The sequence below is a fragment of the Tachypleus tridentatus genome, chromosome 1 (genome assembly GCF_004210375.1).
Source record: "Tachypleus tridentatus isolate NWPU-2018 chromosome 1, ASM421037v1, whole genome shotgun sequence".
In the NCBI taxonomy this organism is placed as follows: domain Eukaryota; kingdom Metazoa; phylum Arthropoda; class Merostomata; order Xiphosura; family Limulidae; genus Tachypleus; species Tachypleus tridentatus.
Window position 1 is genome coordinate 150,314,568 of NC_134825.1, and position 25,451 is coordinate 150,340,018.

At 29.6% G+C, this 25,451-nt stretch overlaps 1 protein-coding gene across 16 annotated transcripts in view; it reads right to left on the minus strand.

Moving 5' to 3' along the window:
• Positions 1-25,451, minus strand: part of LOC143226863 (mitogen-activated protein kinase-binding protein 1-like) — a 120,365-nt gene that overhangs the window by 4,505 nt on the left and 90,409 nt on the right. For 12 of the 16 annotated variants that reach the window (XM_076458427.1, XM_076458433.1, XM_076458423.1 and 9 more), the window contains 21 exons: positions 25,035-25,110; positions 23,439-23,552; positions 22,046-22,192; positions 20,117-20,183; positions 17,922-18,036; positions 17,552-17,643; positions 16,811-17,007; positions 16,328-16,522; positions 15,461-15,636; positions 15,096-15,200; positions 12,199-12,370; positions 10,124-10,283; positions 8,854-8,927; positions 8,323-8,400; positions 7,457-7,683; positions 6,406-6,512; positions 5,554-5,821; positions 4,606-4,651; positions 1,130-1,204; positions 833-923; positions 27-140 (listed from right to left, as the gene is read on the minus strand). In XM_076458427.1, the coding sequence (XP_076314542.1) occupies positions 27-140; positions 833-923; positions 1,130-1,204; positions 4,606-4,651; positions 5,554-5,821; positions 6,406-6,512; positions 7,457-7,683; positions 8,323-8,400; positions 8,854-8,927; positions 10,124-10,283; positions 12,199-12,370; positions 15,096-15,200; positions 15,461-15,636; positions 16,328-16,522; positions 16,811-17,007; positions 17,552-17,643; positions 17,922-18,036; positions 20,117-20,183; positions 22,046-22,192; positions 23,439-23,552; positions 25,035-25,110 (2,696 nt within the window). The remainder of the gene's footprint in view (positions 1-26; positions 141-832; positions 924-1,129; positions 1,205-4,605; positions 4,652-5,553; positions 5,822-6,405; positions 6,513-7,456; positions 7,684-8,322; positions 8,401-8,853; positions 8,928-10,123; positions 10,284-12,198; positions 12,371-15,095; positions 15,201-15,460; positions 15,637-16,327; positions 16,523-16,810; positions 17,008-17,551; positions 17,644-17,921; positions 18,037-20,116; positions 20,184-22,045; positions 22,193-23,438; positions 23,553-25,034; positions 25,111-25,451) is intronic. The other 4 variants (XM_076458475.1, XM_076458484.1, XM_076458384.1 and 1 more) reach the window with 2 other exon arrangements.

Genomic DNA, 25,451 nt, shown 5'->3' on the forward strand with positions numbered 1-25,451 from the left:
TTCTTCACTGAAAGTATAAGAAATACCTGCTAAGGTTTTACATGTAGGTGTAGTAGGAAGAAGTCTTCGGCATGTTGAACTTGGGGTGCTTAAGTCACTGATTGAAGCAGTCCTGCGAATTGAGTTTTCAACAGAAGATTCTAAAATATAAGAAAAATTATATGTGATCAAAGTTTCAATAATATTAACTATAATTTTGGCATTGACAGTAAGCATTACATACTAGCAAACAAACCATGATTTGCTAGCTTAGGTGTTGAAATCCATGACTCAGATATTAAGATGAACTATTTTGTTGCTGGGTTCCTACTAAACACTAGCTCATGTAATTCATATTTTCTTAAGAGTCTGAGTCAGTTTTCTCAGTAAAGATCAGGGTCCAATTATTTAAACAATGAGAATTTCAGTGTTAGCTATTAGTTTAAAATACATTCTAAACACTTGATGTAGTTGTAAAATTGACACACATCAGTTTTAAGTATTTACCACATATAGTAAATAAAAAATAGATGATCACAACATCCTTCGTTTACTGATACACTCTACAATGAGACAACTGAATTTTTATACAAATGTAAACAAAGTAACTGGTATCACCAAAAGTGTCACTTGTTTCATACTGGAGTAATAAGTAATAAATATTTATATTAAACTTTAAGACATATGTAACTGACATATCAAATAACAGCCACTACTTACAGAACATGAATTTCCTATAAGGATTAAAACCAGCTAATACAATTAAACTTTCTATTTTCAGTTCTGTTGTCTCCTTCATAATAATATATGTTTTTTTAAATTTTAACAAATATATACAGGAAGCTTTACTTACCTGTTTTTGGTTTTTCAGTTGTTTCACTGTCAGTGACATTATAAAGATCTCCCATACTTTTACTATTGCTCAAACCACCTTTCCAACCAAGCTACAAAAAAAATTAGTTTCTTTAATAACACATGACTGTATTCTAAAAGAAAACACTAAATAACCAGAAAATTAAAGTTACCTTCTACAATGAATTATTTTACTTTATTCTAAATTATGTCTGTCATTGGTACTTCTAAAAAGAAATACAAGTTTTAAACTTATGGATACAAAATTAGCTTTTGGAATAGGCACAAGTGAACCTACTGTTTCTAACTTCTTTCGGGCCTCATTGAGAGCTCTGGTCAGCTCCTCCCTCTTATTTGGCTTACTATCTGCTTTCTGTTGCAAACAAAAGATAATTAATGTTTTGGATTAGTTTCAACATTTAAATCATCACCTTAAAAATTAAACATTACAAGTCAGTCAATGCTAAAATCATATTTGTTATAGCAATATTACAACAGTAGTACAAAACTTCCTAACACTGATCTCAAGTTTTTACTAGCATAGTAGAACAAAAGCACAAAGAAAACACCTATTTTGAAAATTTGTCACACTTTGTAGCATTTAAAACTTTATTAATTGAAACAACTTAAATTGTTTCAATGTAATAAAGCTGTAAATCTTGCAAAATGATGCATTGAAAGAAGAAAAAAGTATTGGTTACTTTATTTCATATTTTTAATTTCACTGTGTTAGAGTACAGAAAGAAACATACAGAATACAAAGTTCACCAAAAAGAAATTTTCACATTCATTTAGGAGGATTCAGAAGTTGTCCAAGTGATATAATAAAACTGTAAGATGAAGATAATGTATTTGTTCAAATATAATGTGCTCCAATTTTGAAAGATTAAATTGAAGAAAATTTGTTTCTTTTACACATCAGTTGTACTAAATGTGTTGTTTTCTTTATAGCAAAGCCACATCGGGCTATCTGCTGAACCCACTGAAGGGAATCGAACCTCTGATTTTAGAGTTGTAAATCCATAGATCCACAGACTTACTGCTGTACTAGCAGGGAGCAATGTACAAAATGTATTGAATGGTTTATAAATACAGTAAACAACTACACAGGTGTATTAAACACTTTTTTTTAACAAATATTTCATAAAAAAGATATGTTGTAAATACACTAATCATTTATCTCACTCTAATCTTCTCCCTTGCTAGAACTGTGGCTACTGTCATATTAATTACATTTAATAAATATGTTTTCTTAACCCTTTGCTTCATCCTCTTCTGGTTCCCACAGATGTCACTACCTGTCCCTTCTACTCTATTAGATATTCAACATTTCTGAAAACCTTTAATAATATTTGATGGTAGCTTCCAGTAAAATACGTAACAAAACTGAATATGCCCAAATATAATAAACAGTCAATGTTTTGGGAGGTATTTGAAGGAAAAAACTGTGCATTATGTTTCAGCAAATATGGAATTTTTAATTCTTAACATGAAAATTATCTTTCACTTAAACTGGCTCAGTAAAGGTTTCGTAAATTGTCAGGCACATCATTAGTAAAAATATTTTATTGCAAGTTCTGATTTTCTGTTTACAACAGGCATGTGATGTTACAAAAAGGCTGCATATGGTTTATTTTATAGTTTTACTGAAGTATTTGTACCACCATTTTCTATCAAAAGCATTAAAATCACAGTAGAAGTCTTTCAATCATCTATTATAAAATACCAAGAACAAATGTAACACAGCTAGGCCTCTTTTTAAATTAGTTCTTCAAATAAAAAATAACGTAGCTTCCAAACATGCATCTCAAAAACAAAAGAAAAATATTAACCACTAGAAGAGGATGTTTCGTATTACTATGATTTAACTGACTTTCCAACTAAGTGACAAATAGGTTAAAAATTTTGTTTGCTTCTTGGAGCAGAACCACCAATACCACAGGCAAAAAACTTAAGGCCAACTGTATGTATATGTATACTAAAAATAACGTTTCTAAAGGAGAAAATGTCCTTTTTGTTAGTTATAAATGTGTGCATCAGATTATGAAACATGGGTAAACAATAGCTTTTAAAGCTATGTAAATATGGAAAGGGCTTATGTGGTAAGTTTGACATATTTATTGATCTGTCAGTAAATCTAGAAGGTACGAGGTTCAGAACTTATATTCTTACTTTTCTTTATGTATAGTATGTGTTTATAATTAATTGATTAGTCTGAAAGCCATATGAGGAAAGATAATATAAAATCTTTATGGGAGAATTCAGAGCACAAGTATCATGTGACACAAGAGATAGAAAAATGTTAATAGTTCCTTTTGAAAACGTAAAACTTACAAACAACATTTTGATACCAATTTTATTGACACACATTGACAGTAAAGATGTCTAATTAAATTTCTTTGTAGTTAAAGCTACAGAAGCTATTTGTGCTCTGCTTACCACAGGTTTCGAAATCCAGTTTCTGGCATTGTAAGTAGGCACACATACTGCTGTGCCACTGGGGGTAGGGCAATTATAAAAGTAAATCTGAGAAAGGTCATGAATCAGTTGTGCATATTTGATTAAGTAATATGTTTTGCATGTTCTGAAGCGATTACCACTAAGTCATAATTTAGGATAAGTAGGTTGTAACAGCATGATACAAAACTGAAGACGGATACAAAGTTATTTATAACATGCATTTTTTTTAAAACGAGTGTTTTCAATGAAAGGCATCTGCAATTTTTATATCTCATTTAATATTACTCACTTCATACTGTTGTAGTTAAAATGCATTATTGCCTTCTGGTTAGGTTTTAATTTTTATTAAGTTGTTCAGCCATCACAACCTTCCTGCACTTGAAGAAAATGAATTATTTAAAGAGCTAACAATTAGTGGAATTTGCTAATTGATTTAATTGTTGGGCTCATTAATCAGTAACATTTAACTAATAAATTATTCTCATGTGAGATGGCTCAAAACATAAACAGTAATGCTGGTTGGAAAAGTACAGATAGCACATCGTGTGGTTTTGTGCTTGATAGCAGCAAATAATGTGATAATTGTAATAACCCTAAGTTCCAGTAGTTGATTATTTTCATGAGCTGAACAAAGTTGATTTATTCAAAAATGATAATGAAAAATCATAATGGCAATATTTATATTATTAGTTGATAATTTGCATGAATTAATCAATTTAATCATCAAATAATCAAAAACAGTAATAACTGGAAACATTAGACTTTTTTCTTCTTCTTTCAATTACTGGATAGTTGCCAGGTATCTTATTTTTATGACATTAATATGATTAATTATATTAATTAATTATGTAGCTCTAAGAATTCTTCATAATAATTTTACTACAGTACTACAATTTTGGGGATGAGCTTATAAACTATTACGTGGTTGTGTTCATAAATATTTCTTCATGAAAAAGTAAGTCAATTGTTTGTACTTTGATTGTTCTCTTCTTGCATCAAAATGAAATCCAAACTCAAGATAACTGTCTAATGGTTAACACTTTAGTCACAAAATACCTAAATCATTTGTAAGCACCCTAACTAATGGGTGGAATGTAACATCACAAACCTTTTCCAGTGGTTGGAACATAACATCGAAAATACTTTATGGTCAAAAGCTTACTTTTTACTTAATATGTCAATCTTTAATGGATCCTGAATGAATCTTTTCTTTTCTACTAATATCAACCTTAACTGATACTTGGAGAAAGCATAGCATTAGAAAAAGACCTCTCACTCAACAAAAGAATCACAATACATTGTCAAGTGTATTACCTGATTATCTGAACCCTTTTCCTTTTCTGTTTCAGAACTTGTTGGTCTATAAACATCAATTATATTTTATTAATGTTTACTTTAGACATGTATTGATATGTATACATAAAAAATTTGAATAATTCAATATTTGGGAGTTTATTTCCAAACAAATACAGAATTTATCTTGTTCTGTCACAAAAGAAACAGTTTTGATAACATCATTAGCAGCAACTTACACAACAACAGAGAAGAATACATTTAATGTCCTATTTGTTTTTGTTTTAATCTGATGAACAGAGGTAAAACGGGCAGAATCTGCCTAGTTCAGAGTGACACTTGGAGAGATTCTTAACTGACTAATATACAAAAATGACTCAGATAAAAAAGATGATATCTAGAAGATCTTTCATTTCCAGATTAACTTCCACTCTACCAAAGTTGCATTTATAGATTAGCCTCTATGCCTTTCTCTACAGGTGTCACTCTAAACTAGACAGTTGCTTCCCATATTTCCCTATGGTTTGCTCATCAAGAGAACTTTTCCATAAGTCATCTATAGAATAAATTTTTATCTATTCATAAATCTTCAGAATACCAACTATTACACTCAGTTTAGAAATTTCATAACTATTATTCATATGGAACAAAATATGACCAGAGAGATTGAGCTACGTATTGATAAAAATTAAGTACAAATATTTACATTTTAACAGTTTACATAATTTAATTTAAAAAAATCCCAATTCACCAGCAGAATGTTCAATATTAATATTGCTGTTACTCCTATAATTGTTATTTTTAGAACAATACCATAAAACTATTTCAAACAGTAACAACATAAAAACAATGTTCTATAACTAATTTAGTCATTAGTTTCAAATGATTCATGTGTAGTAAATTATTTCACAGCTAACAGAATACATAGCATCAATATTTGTTTTGCTGAATGTATAATGTGTAAATTACCGAACAGATGCTGTCTGCAGTGAGCGTGCCAAAAACTTGGCTGATATACTATGTCGAGGCATGTACCCTATATTATTGTCTGTTACTTTTTTAATCTGGCTATCAACGGGACCCTTCTCCAGGCTTTCATAATTGCTCTTCATGAATTTTTCTCTCTTTCCCAACCTCTCTAGATTTTCAGTGCTAAAGCTTAAGGAGTGAAGAATGGATCGGTTCTCCTCAACTGGAGTTGCTGGGTCTTCATCATCACTGTTGAGTTCATTGTAATCTGAAAGAGTTAGGCTTAAGTTTAATGTGATGTAGGACTTGATCAACAAAGAACATTGCTACACAGAAGAGAGAAGTGTTTAGAATTACAGTAATACTTCAATAATAAAAATAAATATCTGTTTATAGTTACATATAATCCAAGAGTGGTAAATAAACTGGCTGTAACTTTATCAAAGTGAAATAATTATATTATTTTCTTGCACAGCTTATAAAAGTTCTAATAAACAGCTTATTACCAGACTTGTTTTATAATTTACTTGCTTATCTTCAAATATTTCTTATGTATTTTTTAATACTGCCTTTACATAGTTATTGTAGTAAAGCACAACTATAAAAATCCCACAAATATTTCAAATAGAGGGAAAACTAAGAATATATCACGGAGTAAGTAACAACAACAACATGTACAAATATGAATATTGAAAAACAATAGTAATAACATATGGTTACAAAACTAAATGTAAAAGCATAGTGCAACATAATTAGCACAGTTATCAGCACCATGATTTTAATTATTAAACAACATATGTAATCTAAACAATGATGATGCTGTTTAAAGTCTAGAAAAATTTAACCATTAACCTGAGGCAACAGGAATATCTCTAAGTCTTTCTAGTTTTGAAGAACCTCGTTGCTTCCTCCTACTTTCCCGAAGGTCTTCTTCAGTCGTAGTATTGATATGAAAAGACCTAGTAATACACAAACCAGTGTTACTTCTCCGTTTTCAATAACAACAATCTATTGATTCTATACAAACATTCTAAATTACAGAACTTTTAGAGAATCTAAACACATCTTTTAAACTTTGTATTATTATTCTAAATCTCATCTTTCAATATTTTTATGGTCTTTCCCTGATTCTGAATTTTATATTACCAGACTGATTAGATTTTCATACACTAATCATTGCTAATGTCAAATATTAATACAGCCTAAAACAAATCTTAATCTGAAAACAAAATAGGAATGATTTACAGAATGCATGATTTTCACTTATTTTGGATGATTTAATGCACAGCCAGTCAGCAATAGTCACATTTAAATTACTGTAAGCCTCATGCTTGACAAAGGTTCTGTATCACAAGAAATTTCTGACTGTTGTGGTTTATATGGTACAGGGGTTGTGTTTCAATATTGCAGAGAAGCAACTTCTTATATTGCAATTGTTATGGTTGATTTATTTTCTCTTGTAATCACATTTACATTGTTCAATTAGTAAACTTACTTTAGACTTTCAGTGTCTACATATTTTCATTTTTTTTTTGTACTTTATCAGATGCATACTCTTGGACAGATGGACTTTCCTCATATGGCTGTCCAAACTTCTAAATTGGCTGATTATCAATACAATTACTGGCTGATATTTTGTTCAGTGTTAAAGTGTTTGATTCTAGTTTAATACAACTGTAAAAGTATAGACACTTTAAAAGCCAATGATTTGATGACATTGTAGTTTCATTTTAACCCCATAACAAATTTAGTGAATCACAAGTAGATCAAACTCTCAAAATTTGAACAAACTAAAATTAGAAGGCTACAATCATAATAGTGTAATTGGGAGTTAAAAAGTTGTAATTATTTCATTAAGATTGAAATGGATAGCATATGCTATGGTTAACAAGATAATCTTTACCTCTCTCCCATCTCTGAATTGTCTCCGGAAGGAAGATAGTACACAGCCTCGCTAGCTTCTGTAATTTCTGTGTCAGACCGTTCATCCTCTGCTTCTACGTCCTCAAGTTTCAGACTACTGGCACTACTTGAATCTGTTGGGTGACGTATTCTAGGGTCTTTCTTTGCCCCTGATGGGGAAGTAAGTTGAGTTTCTCTTCCTTGCCTCAAGGTGGTACGCCCTGTTATCTGTGTCAAACACATCATTATTTCAAACTTTAATCTAAGTTTCTAGAAAAATAAAAGCACAATAAAAGATATCAATACAAGTTAACAACTAAAATTTCACCATCAATAGATTATGATACAATGTAATAAATAAATAAAAAAATAACAATGAATTTCAAGGTAGTTAAGATAAAAAGTAGGAGTAAATAGATATTCAAACTTTAATTCTTTAAAGTTAGATTTCTGGAAATTATTGAAGCCACTGTAGCCATGCTCTTTGTACAATAACACACCATGGGAAAATATAACAATGTCATCAACAATATTAAAATAAAAATAAAAAAGTGCCTGTTAAATAAACCGTATAAAAGTAATTGTGCCACTATGTCACTTTGTTTTCTTAACATTTGCTGTTGAGAGCCAATAAAGGCATGGCTCAGATGTAACACTACTAAAATTTTTTTATGGGTACACAAAGAATAAAGACATTAATTTTTTATACTGTCAAAAATCGCATCAGTGTCCCCAAAACAGTACTATCAGATATTTATTGATTCACCACAGTTTGTTTTTTCTCCTAACCTGCTTTTCGAACTTTACCAAATGTACTCAATAATTAAAACTAATGAAAATAGATGCGACTAACAAAAGAAATTATACCTGTTTCTGGTAGTTGCCAGTCTGGATTTCATGCATGCTTTCTTCAGAAATTTCAAATTCTTCATAACTACTTTCCTGCTAATCAAATAGTTAGAAAAACTAGGATTTTTACTTTCTTAAAAAGCACAGAAATTGGAAAGAATCTGTAAAAGTGGATGATTAGTCAATACTTGTCATTTTCAAAATGAAGTCTGTTAAAGCATTGTTTGTATTCAAACATCAATATATGTTATTATTAATAACAATACATTATAAAGTCAAAGTCAGTATAAAGCCATGAATTATTTTCATATCATGTCACCCAGGTTATATTTATTTCATGATAAAAACAAATACAAAGGGATATTCTGGCTAAAAAAATATTCCCTGAAGCCAGATTATTACCCAGTTCATCTTATTTTACTATAATACTGTTTCTATTTGAGTTCTGTTAATAAAATATACTATATAAGAACAAATACAATGTTACGGCTAAATTATTTTATACAATATGTTACGGAAAAAATAGTGCAAGAGCATAAAATAGTTTACCTCTTTTTGCTGAATAAGAGATTCTTTTTGATGTCTGAATTGAATAGTAGATAAATTTGAATCTCCTTGCTGATCTAAAACAAAAAACATGGTGAAAAATAAGTCAGATAAAACAAGGCACTAGATTATTATATATTTAAAAATGGTTGGTATGAGTCAGGTTCACCTGACGATGACTGAAAAAGATTGAAACTTTGTTCGCTCCTCTATTAGTACTTTCTCTACCCACACCAGCCGTTTTTAAATATACAATTTTCTCTACAAGTGGGTTTTCTCATCATCACGCAACAGATTATTATTAGGTAATGCAAACAGCTACAAGAAAAATTAATGTGACACATAACTGCCTTACACTCGCTGTTTGTAATAGAAAGTAACAAATTACATATCCATATGAGGAAGTGACAAACCATATATCTCATTATCAAAAATGGACTCATTAAGGCAATATGATTAATAAACTTATAAAATATTACAGACTGAATAAGATTTAAGTGAAATATTCTTTGAAGGGTAACATACTGCTATATAAAGCCCACTTCTAGCTAACACAGATGTAGGCTGACACATCTTCTACAAATATATAGGCATTAGTTTGCTGTTATAGACAAACAGTAGATAACACTTTACAATTGTTAGTTACTGGAGTACACCTTGAAGGTGTTTGACTTTTGATAAAGATTTCCACTGGCAGTCCAAACAATGGAGCAAATAAGTTTTTAATGTGGTTTTTTTAAACAATTGATTATATTTATGAACAAACAATGATTAATTTCCCAATACAAGTGTAATGAAAAGATAAAATGAGAACGATTTTAGTTGTTTTGTCACTTCTTAAATATAAATGTTACTTAGCGACACAGAAAATTCAATAATTACTGATACAAGTTGTCCTTAAAAACAAAACTAAATCTTTAGTATACATTCTAACTGTGATTAGCATTTTGTCCTTAAAAATCTTAATGTGAAAGATTATTTTAAACTATTTTCACATATTTTAACGGACATTCCAATGATCTCCAATTTTCTGTACACATGTTTAATAAAAATTACTCTTTGTACTAAATTTCTTTTGGGTAATGTTTCATACTAAATGCAGGTATTTTCAAAATGAATAACACCTAAACCTTACAAATTATTTGCTACTGACAAAAATATAGCTGAACAATGAAAATTACACAGTACAATAAATAATCATAAATTAATCTTTTTATGATTATTTTAGAAAAGTGTTTCTCTGAACATTATCAAACTTTCAAAACATTCATACTTGGAATATTTGGAAAAGGAATAACTGAATCAGAATTGAGATATGATTTCACAATCAGTCCTTGTCCATCCAACCTCTGTGCCCAGCGACCTCTTGGTTGGAGTAGAGGGGGTGTTCGTTGATCTGTGGTACGGTTGTTGTCACTGAGGTTTTCAAACATCTAGAAAAACAACAAAGATACATGAGAGAGGGACAAAAAAGATTCACATGTAGCTAGTAATTGCATAGTTGATGAAACAAATATGAACAAAATTAGGACCCAAATAACAAACTCTTATAATGTAATTAATAGTAAACTTCAAGAAAAATTGCATTTATTTTTATAAAGGAAGAAAAATTTTTAATGTTTTCCTAGTAGCAACTTCATACAAAGTTGATCCTCTGCTAAAAGAAAGAGGAATGAAATCTAGTTTTATGAAAACTTTTATTAAAATAATTTCAAAGTTTTAGATCAAAGGAACAAATGCTTAAGTATATATTACTCTGTTGCCTTTGGTTTAATTGATTTAGTAACCCAATAAGTAATAATGATGTTCAGAAATAACATTTGTTTAGGTGAGACTATGAGCTCATAAATTATGCAACACATCAAATGGGTAACTGAAAATTAACCTATTAATATTACACTACACAATGTTTCACCTCTAACTGATACAATTTCAAGTCTAAATATAGAAATCACCAGGTAAAAATCTCTCATGCTTTAGGGTACTGTCAGAAAAGATGTAACTAAGAGTTTCTATGTACTAATAATATGCACAATCAATCATTCAATACAACATTTGCACACAGTATTAGACTTCTTTCAGGACAAGGGAAAATCACAAGACTTTGGCAAGCTTCTTATAGTGGTAGAGAATAGTTTACATGCATGATGTTTTGAGCCACTTCCTACTCACCACAACAACTAGTGATGAATAAAAGGCAACTCATAACACCATACACATAGTTTCTACATATTATTCATATAAATTTGAAAATGTCTTGCTTATAGATGGAACACTACAAGATCACAATAATTCACTTAAAACCATTTCTTTGTGTTATTATTTCATAAAGTACTTAACCTTTTCTAGCCCACTATTATTTTATAAAATATACACAACACCATTAATTTACATATTATTTAAAATCACCTAGAATATGAAACTCAAATTAAAAGACTTTAAATTTAAAATCTTGTTTTGACAAAAATTCTGTTAAAATTTATTCTGGATCAAGTTAAAAAAAAACTACTTAATCTAGTTTTGATTTCTGCCTTCCCCAACTGTAATATTTATTTAGAGAGTACAAATGTCTATATTTTCAGCTTGTACAGATGAAACATATGAACACAAATGCAAACCACTGGTCTCTGTATATGTTATTGCTTGATTTTAACTTAAGTAATTGGAAAATAGTTGTTTTTCTTTGAGGTAAGGGTGGTGTCAAAAACTATTGAATTCAATTAACGGAACTTTTCTTTTGGAATTTTAAAGCATCTAAAACTAATAAAATTACAAACATATTTTTGGAAACCTAAAATTATTTTGTTTCTTACAATCTAACTGCCACACTGTTCCTTTTATTCTTTTGTATATTGCGTAAGTAATAAACAAATGTTATTAGAACCCCTATTTGTTATTTTACTCAAGTTTTGACAGCTACTTTTTGTTTTATAAAACTCTTGCTGTACATTCAAAACCATGAACTCTTATGTCAGACTTTCAATATGCATGAAATGAGATATTATCAGATACACTGCAATTAATACTATCTATTTACATTAACTTTCATGAAAGAGAAAATAATGCAGAAGTTCTTTTAATGCAGTGAGCTAGCAAATGATGCCAGCTGATCTAGGAACTATTATGATTATATTGACAGAACAATCAAACTGAAGTTTAAGGATGTTTAACGCTTATTATGTTTTATTGTTTGAAGTTGTTTAACCCTATACAAATAAAATGAGGTTTGTGACTAAGTAATTTATGATGAATACAAGTGCATGAAGCAACTGGACTCTATCTAAATTTAAAAAAATAACTGTATCAATGATAACCATGTGTTTCTCACATAACTCTGCAGCATAATACCTGTTTCTTGGCCCAGAAAGGTAGCTGTCCCATGCTGAACCTGTAACCTGGGGTGTTTCCTTCCTTACTGTTCTCTTGTGCATCTGGAGATAAACTGTTGTTATTCATCTCTGTTTTTTCAGCTTCTTTCTCCAGAGTCTGTAATGGTTTAGTAATAGCAACAGCACTTCTCCTAAATAAAAAAATACAAGTCAGAATTAAACTAATACATGGTCAAAATATGTGCAATCACAGAAATGATATTGTCAGATTTAAGCTTACACTGCTAGTAAATTCTCAAACATAGTTTATACCAATGCAATAAACTGAAAGCCAGTATAACTCCTGCAGAGTTTAAGTTATATAGTACAAAAAATCTCAACCTCAATACTGTTGTTTGGCAGAGATATGTCAGAATTAAGACTATATTATTAGAATGATAGAAACTATAAAAAAACTAATATAATATAATTTAATATAATTGATACTTGACACCATTGATACTCATGAAATTTTATTACTACTTCAAGTTTGTTAAATTTAGGTCAATATTATTAAACTAATATAAACCAGAGAACTGTTCATGAAGAAATATAAATATCACTAAAGCAAATGTTAATAATAAATTAAATTATGAGATTCATATCAGATATATGCTGAAAGTACTTAAGCTAAATATATTAATAATAATTAAAATCATAAAATGTAATTATAAACAGACATTTACACTTATGTTTAAAATTTTTAAGTAGCTTCAACCTTAGAAAAGTATGTACATTAGATTTACAAGGGGTAAAAAAAAAAAGTGGTCCCCTTGAAAACTTTATATCTTTTATTAGACAACAGAAACATATGCAAAACTGTATGCTTTTCAAATGTGCTCAATGAGATTTGTTCAAATATGATCTCAAATCCTAATTTTAATACTAGTTTTCATAAATACATGAACTTTTCAAAATTTTAGTTATATTTTCTCATAAAAAGTGCTGTAGTTTCTTAGATTTTTTATTCCAATTAGTCTACAAAATAACCAAACATGTTTTTTCTGCAATAATCAAATGTAAAAATGAAACAAAAAGTTCACCTTCAATGTTTGGCTTGCAATATTTTGTTAATTGGTTTAGCTCAGCCCATTAATTTTCAGTTAGATTGATATCTGATGATTGACTGGCCATTACAAACATCAATTTTCTTATTTCTAAGATATCTTTTAATGACTTCTCAATTGCAAAACTTGTTTGATCATAATGTAGTCTAATTGAAATAAGATTCAAGAAACTACAGCAGGTGCACAACACTTTGAAAAAATGTTATAAAAAATCACAAAAAGTTGAAGTATATTTGAAAGTCAGCATTAAAATTAGCATTTGAGATCATATTAGAACAGTTCTTGTCAAGCAATTTCTAAAAACATATTTTTCTGTTATCTAATAGAAAGATATAACAAATTAACAACATTTTCAAGCAGGGACATTATTTTTTGTCTACACAGTTTATATCTCTGGTATTTCTAGTAATTGTAGACAATACTTCATATTTATCATTATTTGAAAAGTAATTATTTTTTTCATTGGGTTGGTTGGTTGATTTAGTGTTTTATGGCACAAAGCAGCTATCTGCACAAAACATCCAGTAAGAAGTTAAAATTTAAGTAAATTTAGTAAAATTTATAAAAGGAAATTAAGGTAAAATAAAACAAAGTTTGAAAAAAACAACAACATATAAATAGCATAAAACCAATGTTTACATCTAGTCTACAACTTTAAGAGAAAAACTACAGTCATACAAATTGTAAAGGACTTTCTGTACCATAATTGTAATTATCGTAACTCGCCAAGAAGACCAACAGGTAGGTACAAAAACCACTGTCAGTCACCTGAAGTCCTGGTTCCGAGTTATTTGACATTATGGCTATTTTCAAATAGTATAGTAATAAACGTTTTAAAAGACTTGTAGAAAAATGTTAATAATAACTCATCAGGATGACTAAAGGTATTTCAAACAGCAGCATTGGTCATCCGAAGTTGGCCTGTCCAGACCTGGTTTCAAGTTATTTACCATATTCTACTTCAAGTTGAACTTGATGGACTATGATTCTTAAAAGGAAATCACATTAAAAAATGTCTAATGTATAAATTAAAAACTTAAGTGGCATTAAAAATATCAATGGCCTTTAAAAAAACTAAGAACATTACCAAGGTGGACAGTGTCACCATCACCAGTAACACTGTCTAACATTATGCACAAACCTTGGGACGGAACATGTTTAAAATGGTGCCGTCGTTGAGAGTAGTAATGATGGCAAGAAAGTAAAATGTGGCTTAATGTAGCCTGAGTGTTCCACAGACAACACACTGGTGCATCAGTTCCAGATAAAAGAAAACAATGAGTTAAAAACTGTGACCAGTGCATAGTCTGGTGAGAACAACTTCCTCTTTCTGATTTTTACAGAAGCAAGATGGCCAAAGTCCAATATAGGGTTTTATTTGTAAAAGCTTGTTTTTGTGTTGTTCACTCCAAGTTGACTGCCAGCTGGCATGGAGCTAAGCCTTAAATACAGGACCATTGTCCGTGTATGGAACAGACACAGCAGTGATAGTGCCAGAGCAGATGGATTTAGCTGCAGTGTCAGCGAGTTCATTCCTCTGAATACTAACATGGCCTGGTATCCAGAAAAACTGGATAGAAGTAGATGTTAAAGAGAAATGGGCCAGTCAGTTTTTAATTGGAAAAATTACAACTAATTATTTGGAATACAGTTGATGCTTAAATTGTTTTAGGATAGATTAATATTTGAAATCCAGTTCATTGTTTCAAAGAATATCTTTAATAAATAGTCTTGTATAAACATCTCAACACATATGTAAGTTTTTATGATGCAAAATTTCTTCATTGTGTTAATTTTGCAACTATCTAACCTTCCATCTTGCCAAACACTTGGAAGAGAAGTGGCTTCAGAGAGAGTCTGTCGAGATAACATAGCCTGTGTTACTTCAACTGGAAGTTTCCACACAAAAATGCATCTGAAAACACAAATATGTATAATTTGCTTGACACATTTATATTCATACTATGTTTCATTTAACATAATCACTTGTCTTGATCCACATACACTTCTCACAGAGTGTTAACAACAAAATCACATTCAAATATATTTGGGGAAAAAAATATCTATATGTTAAATATTGTTTATGGCTTACATTAATTTCAAGTAAAAAATAAATGAGGAACATTTAAAAGTTGGGTTTTGGAAAGATATACCAGGCATACAATGTTTTCCTACCCATCTCCTGATACAGATATCAAGTGGTTTCCGTCATTGGTGAACTTAAGCCCAGTGACAAGTTCTGAGTGGCCAAACATGGATGCTACACATTCTCCACTATAGTAATCATAGATGTAGAGGCTCTTGTTAGTACAGCTGGTGGCTAAATAAGTGCCTGTACTGTCTAACACAAGCTGTAATGAGAAAACTTCATCACTTGACAATGCACATGTTTTATAATAACCAAGTCACATGGACTCACTTATTGACTAAGTAAAAAATTATTTTATTATAATCTTGTTTTTGGCTCTCTGTAACAGATGACAATTCTAAGAAATATTAACAATATTAGCAGAAATTACATTTTTGAACCCAGTGAGTAAATGTTATTTATTGTGGTGTCACAAATGCATTAATTAATATTTAGTTAAAAGTAAAGTTCTATATCCAGCGAGTGAAATGATATTTCTCACTCGTTTATTGACAAGTGTGATAATACATTTCATAAATATCTCAGAAGTGAAAAATTACTCCATAAGTATAAAACTACAAACTTTGAAATGTGTATTAGTTTCCATTATTGTGATACCCATGAAAAAGTTCATCTAACTGTCTACAGTTCATATTAAATGTGACAGTACTTTATTTGTAAGGTGTGACACTATATGGTATAAACTAAATCCCAACTCTCAGTGCTTTACCTGAATAGTAAAAATTATATTTAGAGAAACATGTCATGTAATGTTTCAAGTCATGTTTTTCAATATATATAGGTATGTGATGTACTTCAGTTAATTCTACTCCAAATAAATAAATAAAACAATTTTCTGTATAAAAATCAGTTCTGTCTGATAAATTATTTAGTAAGTATCATGTTTTATATACCTTGATAAGTGTTCCATCCTCTCCCTGGGATCCACGAAAGCTGCGTGTATTTTTAACATTATTAACACTGTACACACGAATATTGCGATCTTGACATGCTGTCAATATGTGCCTCTGGGCACTGTCTACTTCCATGTCATATAGTGTGGTTCTACCCACCACATGATGTTCTCTCATGAAAGATAACTGAGGACTCTTTCAAAATAGAAAATAAATTTCATTAAAACAATAATAATTCCTTTCTAAAATTATTACACAACCCATAAAGAACAAATTGATATCTCCCCCCTCCAAAAACAATCAAATATTATGCAATAAAATGATTACAGCTACTGTATACCTCACTTGTTATTGATTTTCTCATAAATCAAAAGTAACTGAAAGAAAACAAACACAAAATACTATAAATATTAATACAATTAGAACTAAAAGTATACAAAATATTCTAAGATACTAAACTTCAAAAACAACATATGCACTTACAAACTGAGCTCGTCTAAAGATAATAGATTTATCTGCTCCACAGGAAATCATTTGCAGTTGACTGGTATTTTGGACAAACCTGACTGCAGTGATGGAAGAGGAGTGGTCGTCCAGAGTTTGTTGGAAAGAATAATCTTGATTGACATCAAACACGTGAATCAACCTGTCTCTACTAGCAGATGCCAAATATCTTCTCCCTAATAATTAGAAAGAGATTTATTCAATTACATAAACATTAGATGCCTGATCTCATTTAAAGTAATCAATGTTTATTTTAAAAGTATCTGATTTCAAATAAGTTTATATACATATTATCCTTAAAAATTAAAGTAAAAACAATAACCTAAAGATCTTATTAAAATAACACTACCATCTGTTGGTTAATATTTTTCTTAACAGCAAATACTTATGTAAATTTATTCTAACCTAAAGATAACATAGAGATGTCCTCAAATCAACAGACAAAAGAATAGGGAAAGATATACTCCACATCAAACCATAATGTACAATGTCCACAGTTAACTCCCTACTAAAATCACAATTTTTATCAACATCAAATCCTCCAAAGCAATGTCTCATAATAGAAGAAAAATGTTGTGGAAAAGTGTATCTTTGGTTAGCATCATCTTATCTTTCTCACTTTTATTTACCTATCCATTTGTAAGTGAGTACACGCATCCTGACAACTCTTTCTTATATAACTGTAATTATATAAAGATCACAACACTGATATTTCCTCACCATTAATAGGCTTGGAATATTCTAAACACAGCACCTCAGAATCATGAGCCTCTATCTTATACAATACTTCCATTGTGTGAAGATCACAGATTCTGAAAAAATGAAATAACAATGCTTAAGTATTCCAATTTTTACACTTACAGTTGTATCAAAACAAATTAGAACTCTCTGTATGAGTTTTCCAGTAACCAAGTGCAAAATCAGCATTTACATTATAAATTTATCAACTATGAAATTTCGACTATTACTATTTAAAACAAAAGACTTTATGATCACCTTACTGTGAATTAGGATAACATTGTATATTTTATTAATCTAACACAATGTTTACTATTGTACTACTGCCTGTAATTGTTTAATCAATGCTCACCTCACATTTCCTGAGCGATCACCTGATGCTAAATGACGACCATCGTGACTAATACGGAGACATCGAACCCCGTTTTTACCATCGTAAGTTGTATCCACTTTGTCGTTACTTCCAGCTATTTAGAATATCAATAAACCAAATTTACAGCTACAAACAATTTAAAATGTTAAATTTACAAGCTTTATTATCCTAAAACACTAATAAATATATATATATAAAGGTACAATAAAGCACAAAATATTTTATATAGTAGAACATGAAAGCATGTGTTGTAACAAAATAAACCTGTTTTTTATGTGCATTCTTATTCAGTTTGTAAAAACCCCAACCCACCCATGCATAACATTAATTTCACTGTAGTTTGTCTCTACCTTCCTCACTGCTTACTTAACTTATTGCAAATATACCGTACATGATACATGAGTAAATGTACAACTGCAACTTACATGGTTGCATGGTCTTTCAGTGGTACACTTGCAAGCTAATTAACGTTCATAATTTCAGTAATTGGATAAAGAAAATCCTCACTAAGTTAATAATATTTCAAATGGAAGACCAACAGCTCATCAGCTAGTGAAAGTGTTTTGATATTGGAGCCTGTGTCTTCTTGTTTTTGCTATGAACATTCTACAATGTTATTCTTAACTGTTGGTGAAGAAAGGAAAAAATACAATAGCCAACTTACAACATGCTTATTTAATTTGCAGCAGCTCTCAAATAACATTAAAACTCAAAATGTCACATGTAAGACATTGAATATAAAAACTTTTCTTTTTCCACAGGAGAATGACCCTATGTCACATCCAATTACTGTATGCAAGGGCAACAATTACAGGCATATTTCAACTGGCTCTGCTGCTGACAAGATGGCTTTACTGAAAAATGTTTTTTACTGTTACTGTTGCCTGTGGTTATGTTTCCAACAAAAACAACCATAAGAACGTTTTTAATTTTTATAACACAAGCACAGATTGATATATATGTAACCTAGCTAGTTATAGTAATATAGAATGTTTTAACACTACAAAAACTATTGAAACAAGAAAGTCAAAAATTGAGTTATTTAAAGTTTTAAATATTTTTTCTCTACCTTTAAATTCATTTGTAGCATTAAAACTTTCTATATTATAATAGCTGGCTAGGTTATGTATACACTGACACATTATTGTCTTTATAAAATTAAAAATGTTTTTATTATATGTTTTTTTTATTAGATATATTTTTGTGCACTGATGCAACTGTGGGATGCCAACACACTAAATTCAATTCTATTACTCACAACATCATGCTCTCTACCAGCCTACCCTCAAAGCTAATTACATGCCCATAGTGCTTTGTCCATTGCGTATATGTTTATACACCAGTACACCTTTTCAATACAAGAAAGGAATCATTGGGGCACTCAGAGCACTAAAGTTTTTTTTTTTTTTTTTTCTTGTACAATTGTCTGGAAAAGTCACTCACTTATTATTATTAACTCAGATGAAAATTTGTTGGAATAGTGAAGTTTTTGTTCACTTCATATATATGTATATAGTGATTTAGGCATTTTATAAGTACAAAATAAGCTTTAGTTTTGCTCAGTCAATACTGTGTAATAGTCATTGTTAGTACTTAGATATTTTAATGATACTTTTAAACAGGCACTTTTTATGGTGGCCATTTTGTTCCCTCACTATCCCTACTATTAAGTACTATCATACATAATGACTCAGTAGTAAAATGAAAATATGTGCATCTTCATTGATAATCTGCATGATTGTTTTTTTCTTTGTTGAATGACCACAAAGAGAACATAACTAAGTTTACATGTTCATCCTCTATATTACCAACCATGTTCAGTATATTGGCATGGGGTGCTTAACATAACTATCTGTTTTTTATTGGTAACATTTTCCCTCGCTTCACGTCTTGTAGGAAAAGATGATGTTAAGGTCACAATGACATGTCTTCAAAATGTCAAGTATTATTTAAAACTAAGTGTTAGTAATCTAATCAAAAACTGGTATATGACCACATTAGATTTATGCAAATATCTTAAATTGTTCAAAGCTGCTAAGACAGCATCTATAACATATAGATTTGGTTCATTTTTTACTATAAGATTCACTAAAAATATTTAACCCACATACTGTTACCTAAAGTTCAACCTTGAAGTATTATGCACAATCATTAATTTCCAAGATTCAAATTACCTGGATTAAAATCCACATCACATAAGTAAGCAAGCTCTGGATCCGTGTATAAAACCTTCAAAAGATCCTAGAGGATGTCAAATAAACAGACAAACTGAAATGCCAATAGACAATGAAATCTATAAATTATAAACCAGAAACTACTAAAGCAGGTAGAACTACTTTAAACTACTTGTTAACAAAAATTACTGTGCAACACACACACACACACAAAACAAAAAACACTGTAAGGCTTTTATTAAACACAACTCTAATATTCAAACCCAACAAATTACTCATCATCATATTTTTTAAAACACACTTAAACATCTGAGTCAAAAGTTACATACAATCAGAACTTCACTAAGATTTTCCAGTTCAGCTGCGCTAGACTTTAATTTTACATTGAATTTTGTTTTGCATTAATTGATCAGTAGAAAACAGATAAAAAATGAATGACATCTCTCTATCTACCTCTACATAATAAAACATGACTTTCTAATTAATGTGACAAAGTAATTCACAGTTTTGAAGTTTCACTCACTCACTAAAACTAGTTAATGTTGAAAATGTTAAAACTTGACCACACTTCTATTGAATGCTGATAATATTTGTTTTACTCTTTTAAAAAATATTTAACCATATATTAGAAATGAGAAAAATATATATTGAACATAAGTATATTGGTTTCTTTATATAATAAAAGTGAACATTTTAAAGTTTGAAATAATAAATAAAGCATTATTTTTATTCAAACAATGCAATGATTACAAAGTATTTGTAACAAAATGAAGTTATCACATATCTTATTTATACATACTACAAAATATAATGAGTTTTTTCTTCACATTTACAAATAATCAATAAACAATAACAGTTAGTTTATGAATGCAGTCTTTGCCCAGACAAACCCAAAAACCATTTATATTTTTTGAGAAATACAAGTGAAAAAATAGTAAAAAAATATCTGGTCTTGTGTTTCAGTTTAATGAAGTTATCACATCCACAATTAAAATTATCATCAGAAGTGAGAATCAACAGACTCAAAATTCAATAAATTCAAATACAAAACTAAATAATTTTTCTATTACACAATTTTTCATTTATTTTTACAACTACAAAACTTTATTAATTGTACAGGAGTTTATGAAATCAATTTTAGACATAGTAGTTTGGATATCTGTGCTAGCCATCTCTAATTTTAAACTGGCAGATTACAAAAAGAAAAAGACAGCTAGTGAACATTCCTTACAAATGCTTTAGTTACTTTAATCAAATAGTGTGATGTACCTCTCACTACTTAATTCACCCATAGCCTCAAAAAGCAGAATGGAATTTTGTAGTATTGGAATATGGACTCTAAGATTCACAGTACAACAAATTATCTACTAGGAAATGTCTGGCCTTTTAGAAATGAGCTGCAACACAGCTAATACAGTTCATAACAATGACTGATGTACTGTCTGCTTTTCTTAATATTGCTGGACAGTTTAATTACAACTATTTAACTATAAGCTTTTCTTAGCAAGAGTATTGACTGCAGCAGTTTGTTCCTAGCACATACAGATAACTGAAAAGTTAAAATTTATCAGCAATCTTCCACCATGCTTGGAAATTTAAACTAAAGAAAATATCTATTTTAAAGGTTTTTTTACCATTTAACTTACCTGACATCATACTTTTATCTTTCATTAAATAGGTGAAAAGTAAACACTTGTAATATTTTTATGGTTTATGGAATACAGCTCAAAATAAAGTTTTTTTCTATTAGACTTTTTTGAATAAGCTTTAACATTTTAACTAATATCAAACATTTCTTAGACTATGTATAAATCTTAACTGCAACCAACTTTTTCCAGTTGTTATCAGCCCATTAGCTCTTACTTTTTCATTAACATTAAAACATTATACAAACAATGAATGCTTTTATTTCAATTTAATAAAACTTACAGAACTATAAATATTTTTTTGAAAGTTGGAATTGTGATTCAGATTTGGTGTCATGTTCCACACTCTGATTGTGTCATCACTGGAGCAAGTCAGAAATGTTCCAGGTGGCACCACTGATCTCTGTTTGTCTGATATTTCTGGATATGTCTATCACAAAGGTAATAGCATTAATCAAATACTGATATTCTTAATACAATCAAACCTTAAAACAGAATATATAATTAAAATTCATGTGCCATAAATATATCCATGAAAGAGAGAAAACTGTAATTAGAATAACAATACTGTAAGTAGATACTCAGTGAAAGTAATAACTATAACAATAGTATTTATGACTCAAGTCACTTCTAGCACAAAAGTAAAAATTGTAATTACAACACTGATGGTCTTAAAATACTAATTAAATTACAATATAAATCTTATGTTGTATAGTGACTGATACACAGTTGTTGAAGCACCATACTTTTTGACATTATGTATGATGAAACATCACAAAAACTACAACATATATTTGATGACCTTCCATTCTCAATTGGCCTAACATGTTTTGATAAACAAGGGAGATACAAGTACATTTTTAAACAATGCATGGTAGTAGGCAACTGTTAATAAGTATTTCAAATCAACACCATATCTTATCACTTGAACTAGATTACAAAATATAACTATTTATCATCTCCATTTGCATATGTGTATACACACACACACACACATGCTAGATATAACCTTCACACCTAATTCCCTCATATGCCATTTAAGTGCTATGCATCTAGTTTGTTTAAAGTATTAGTTGACTTGGTTTTTAAAAAATATGCCCTCTTAGTCCTCTTTTGTTAAAATGTTTCATAGAATGTGTTATCAAGAAAAGAATTAGGTTTGGTACAATGATAAATAAAAATAAGTTATTTGAATTGAGACTGTGGATTATAAGGTCAGCCATCTCAACAAGTTACAGTACTGGAAGAAATACCTTACTAGAAATTGCCAGTAACAGATTGAAAGCTGTGAGAGGTGTTTCCAGTTTTCTATTCCTATCCCAAACTGTTAAAGTATCTTATCAGGAAACTATAGCAAGTATATTTATGTCCAGAAGACACTCACAAGCTCACCAATAGTAAATTCAATACTAACACACCCTATTACCTCTGTGAAATGGTAAAAACAACTGAGAAAAAAAACGTTACATTCTAAAAAGTAAAATTCTTACTAAAATATTAAAACTTACAATTCTAATAGTGATACACCAAGTAAGTAAGAACCATAGTACTGATTCCTACAGAGAAATAAGAAGGCACAATAAAAAAAGAGTGTTGTATGTAAAAGTACAAGTACATAAAGTGTACACATTCTTGTGAAGTGTTAAAACTTGGAACACACTTCAGCTTACACTTACCTCAACCCCCCAGATGCAAGCACTGTGGAACATGGAAGAATGAGATTTTCCTACTTTTTTGATATCTTTTATATCCCATATATACAAGCTGTGGTCATTATATATACAAGTCACCTAAAAAAAAGAGCAAACTATTTAACTGAAAACAAACAACAAAATCCTATGCTTGTTACAAAAACACTGATTAAGGTTCAGTTACTAACATGCTTGATACGCAAATCAATTAGTTTTTATAATAAGTTCTTCATTAGTACTATATATAATTTAAGAAGGGAAAAAAGTGCCTTACTTTCAAAAATACTTTAACTTGCATTACCAAACTGAAGCTTTACGAAGTATAACTTGTTTTAAAATCAGTTTATATCATATTTTTGCCTAATTTAGCCTTGCACAAATGGAAAATATAAAGAAAACTAGACAAACTAAACTACTATTTTAGTAGCTATATCAAAACTAAAGATTTTCTAAACTAAAACATAAAACACACAGAATTGTCTTCTTTCTTTTCTTCATTTGTCAGTTTTATCAAATGTTTTAAATACTGGAAAATCTTATCTTACATATACATAAATCAAAATTCTATGATTCAATTGTAAGCAGTCTCCTATGTTTTATGTTAACTTTTGGGTGTGTTTTTTTGTTCCTTTATCAACTGATATACTGAAAGTTTTCAAACCTTTTGTAGCTTTTGTTGACAGTAGCTTAAAGCAAATTCCTTTTAAATGTTTAACACGATAACAAATATGTGAGATATTAAAGTACAAAATGTTAACACAGAAAAACAACAAGATAGATATTAACATGATTACTGACAGGAGAGTAGTCTAATATAACTTTTGTCTACCCATACTATCTGAGGTTTGCAGGTAAACTTGGACTCCTTTAATTTAAACTTTAAATTGAAATTTAAGAAATTTCATACCAAAAGCAGTTATCGTTGTTTATGTTTGCTTCTGAAAATTAGTTCATTCATAACTTCTGTAGTACTATGCTATAATGCTAGTATGTTTTGTTGTTAAGTACAAAATTGAACAATGTACTATCTGTACACTGCCTACAATAGGGGCATTTAAAAGATCAGAACTGTTGACCAAATTGGAATAGTAATTGTTAAGTAACAATTTAACTTGTTTATGTCAGCCATAGTTCTTTTAAAAGGCCACAATCGGGTATTTCTGCAATGCAAAGGTTACTATGTGAAGTTATATGATTATAGTATGAAACACCAAATGTGTGTACACAAATATGCACTTTTCTGTAAATATACACACAAGATTATTAATCCAAGTAACATATTTTAAACTGTATGTGATGTTTTATTTCACTGATAGGAATTATCCGTAAAAACAAAAGTGCCTGCAATAAAATATAAAAGAGTAGTTATGGTAACAACATCAGTTAATTATATAAGTTACTAGGACCAAAGGGCAACATCTACCCTTTGTTAGAGCCTTATTGTTGAGTCAGTTGGGGACATATATTACAAAAAAATATTTTTAACTGACATTTTTCATTTTTTTATGCTAATTCCATGTTTTGTGAAATTGACAAATCAGAATTTTTTTTCTTCCTAAACTGAAAAATTAGATTATCTACCTTTCGACATGTTTCATCAAAAGTTATGGCTACTGTATCAGGATACTTGGCACCGGTTGGGTAAGAGCTTATATGACTATAAACAAACAAAGATAATTGAAATCACTTAACATTTCATTTTGAAATGTAGTAAGAAACATTTTACCATCTATCATAAGACCTCAGGACTATTAATCCTATCTACATAACAATAACTTTGGATATTTGAAAAATCACTTTGAAATAAGACAAGTTAAAATTTCTTTTAAATTTCTGCATTTGTTCTTTTTTAAACACTACACAATTGATAATGAATTAGCAATGACAGAATTTTTTAAAGCAAATTCTCTCAATTTTCTTAAAAATGGTCTTTAAAGAATGTTTTAAAATGTTCATAAACAATTAAATGGAAAAGAACAATATTTCATTTCAAAAATA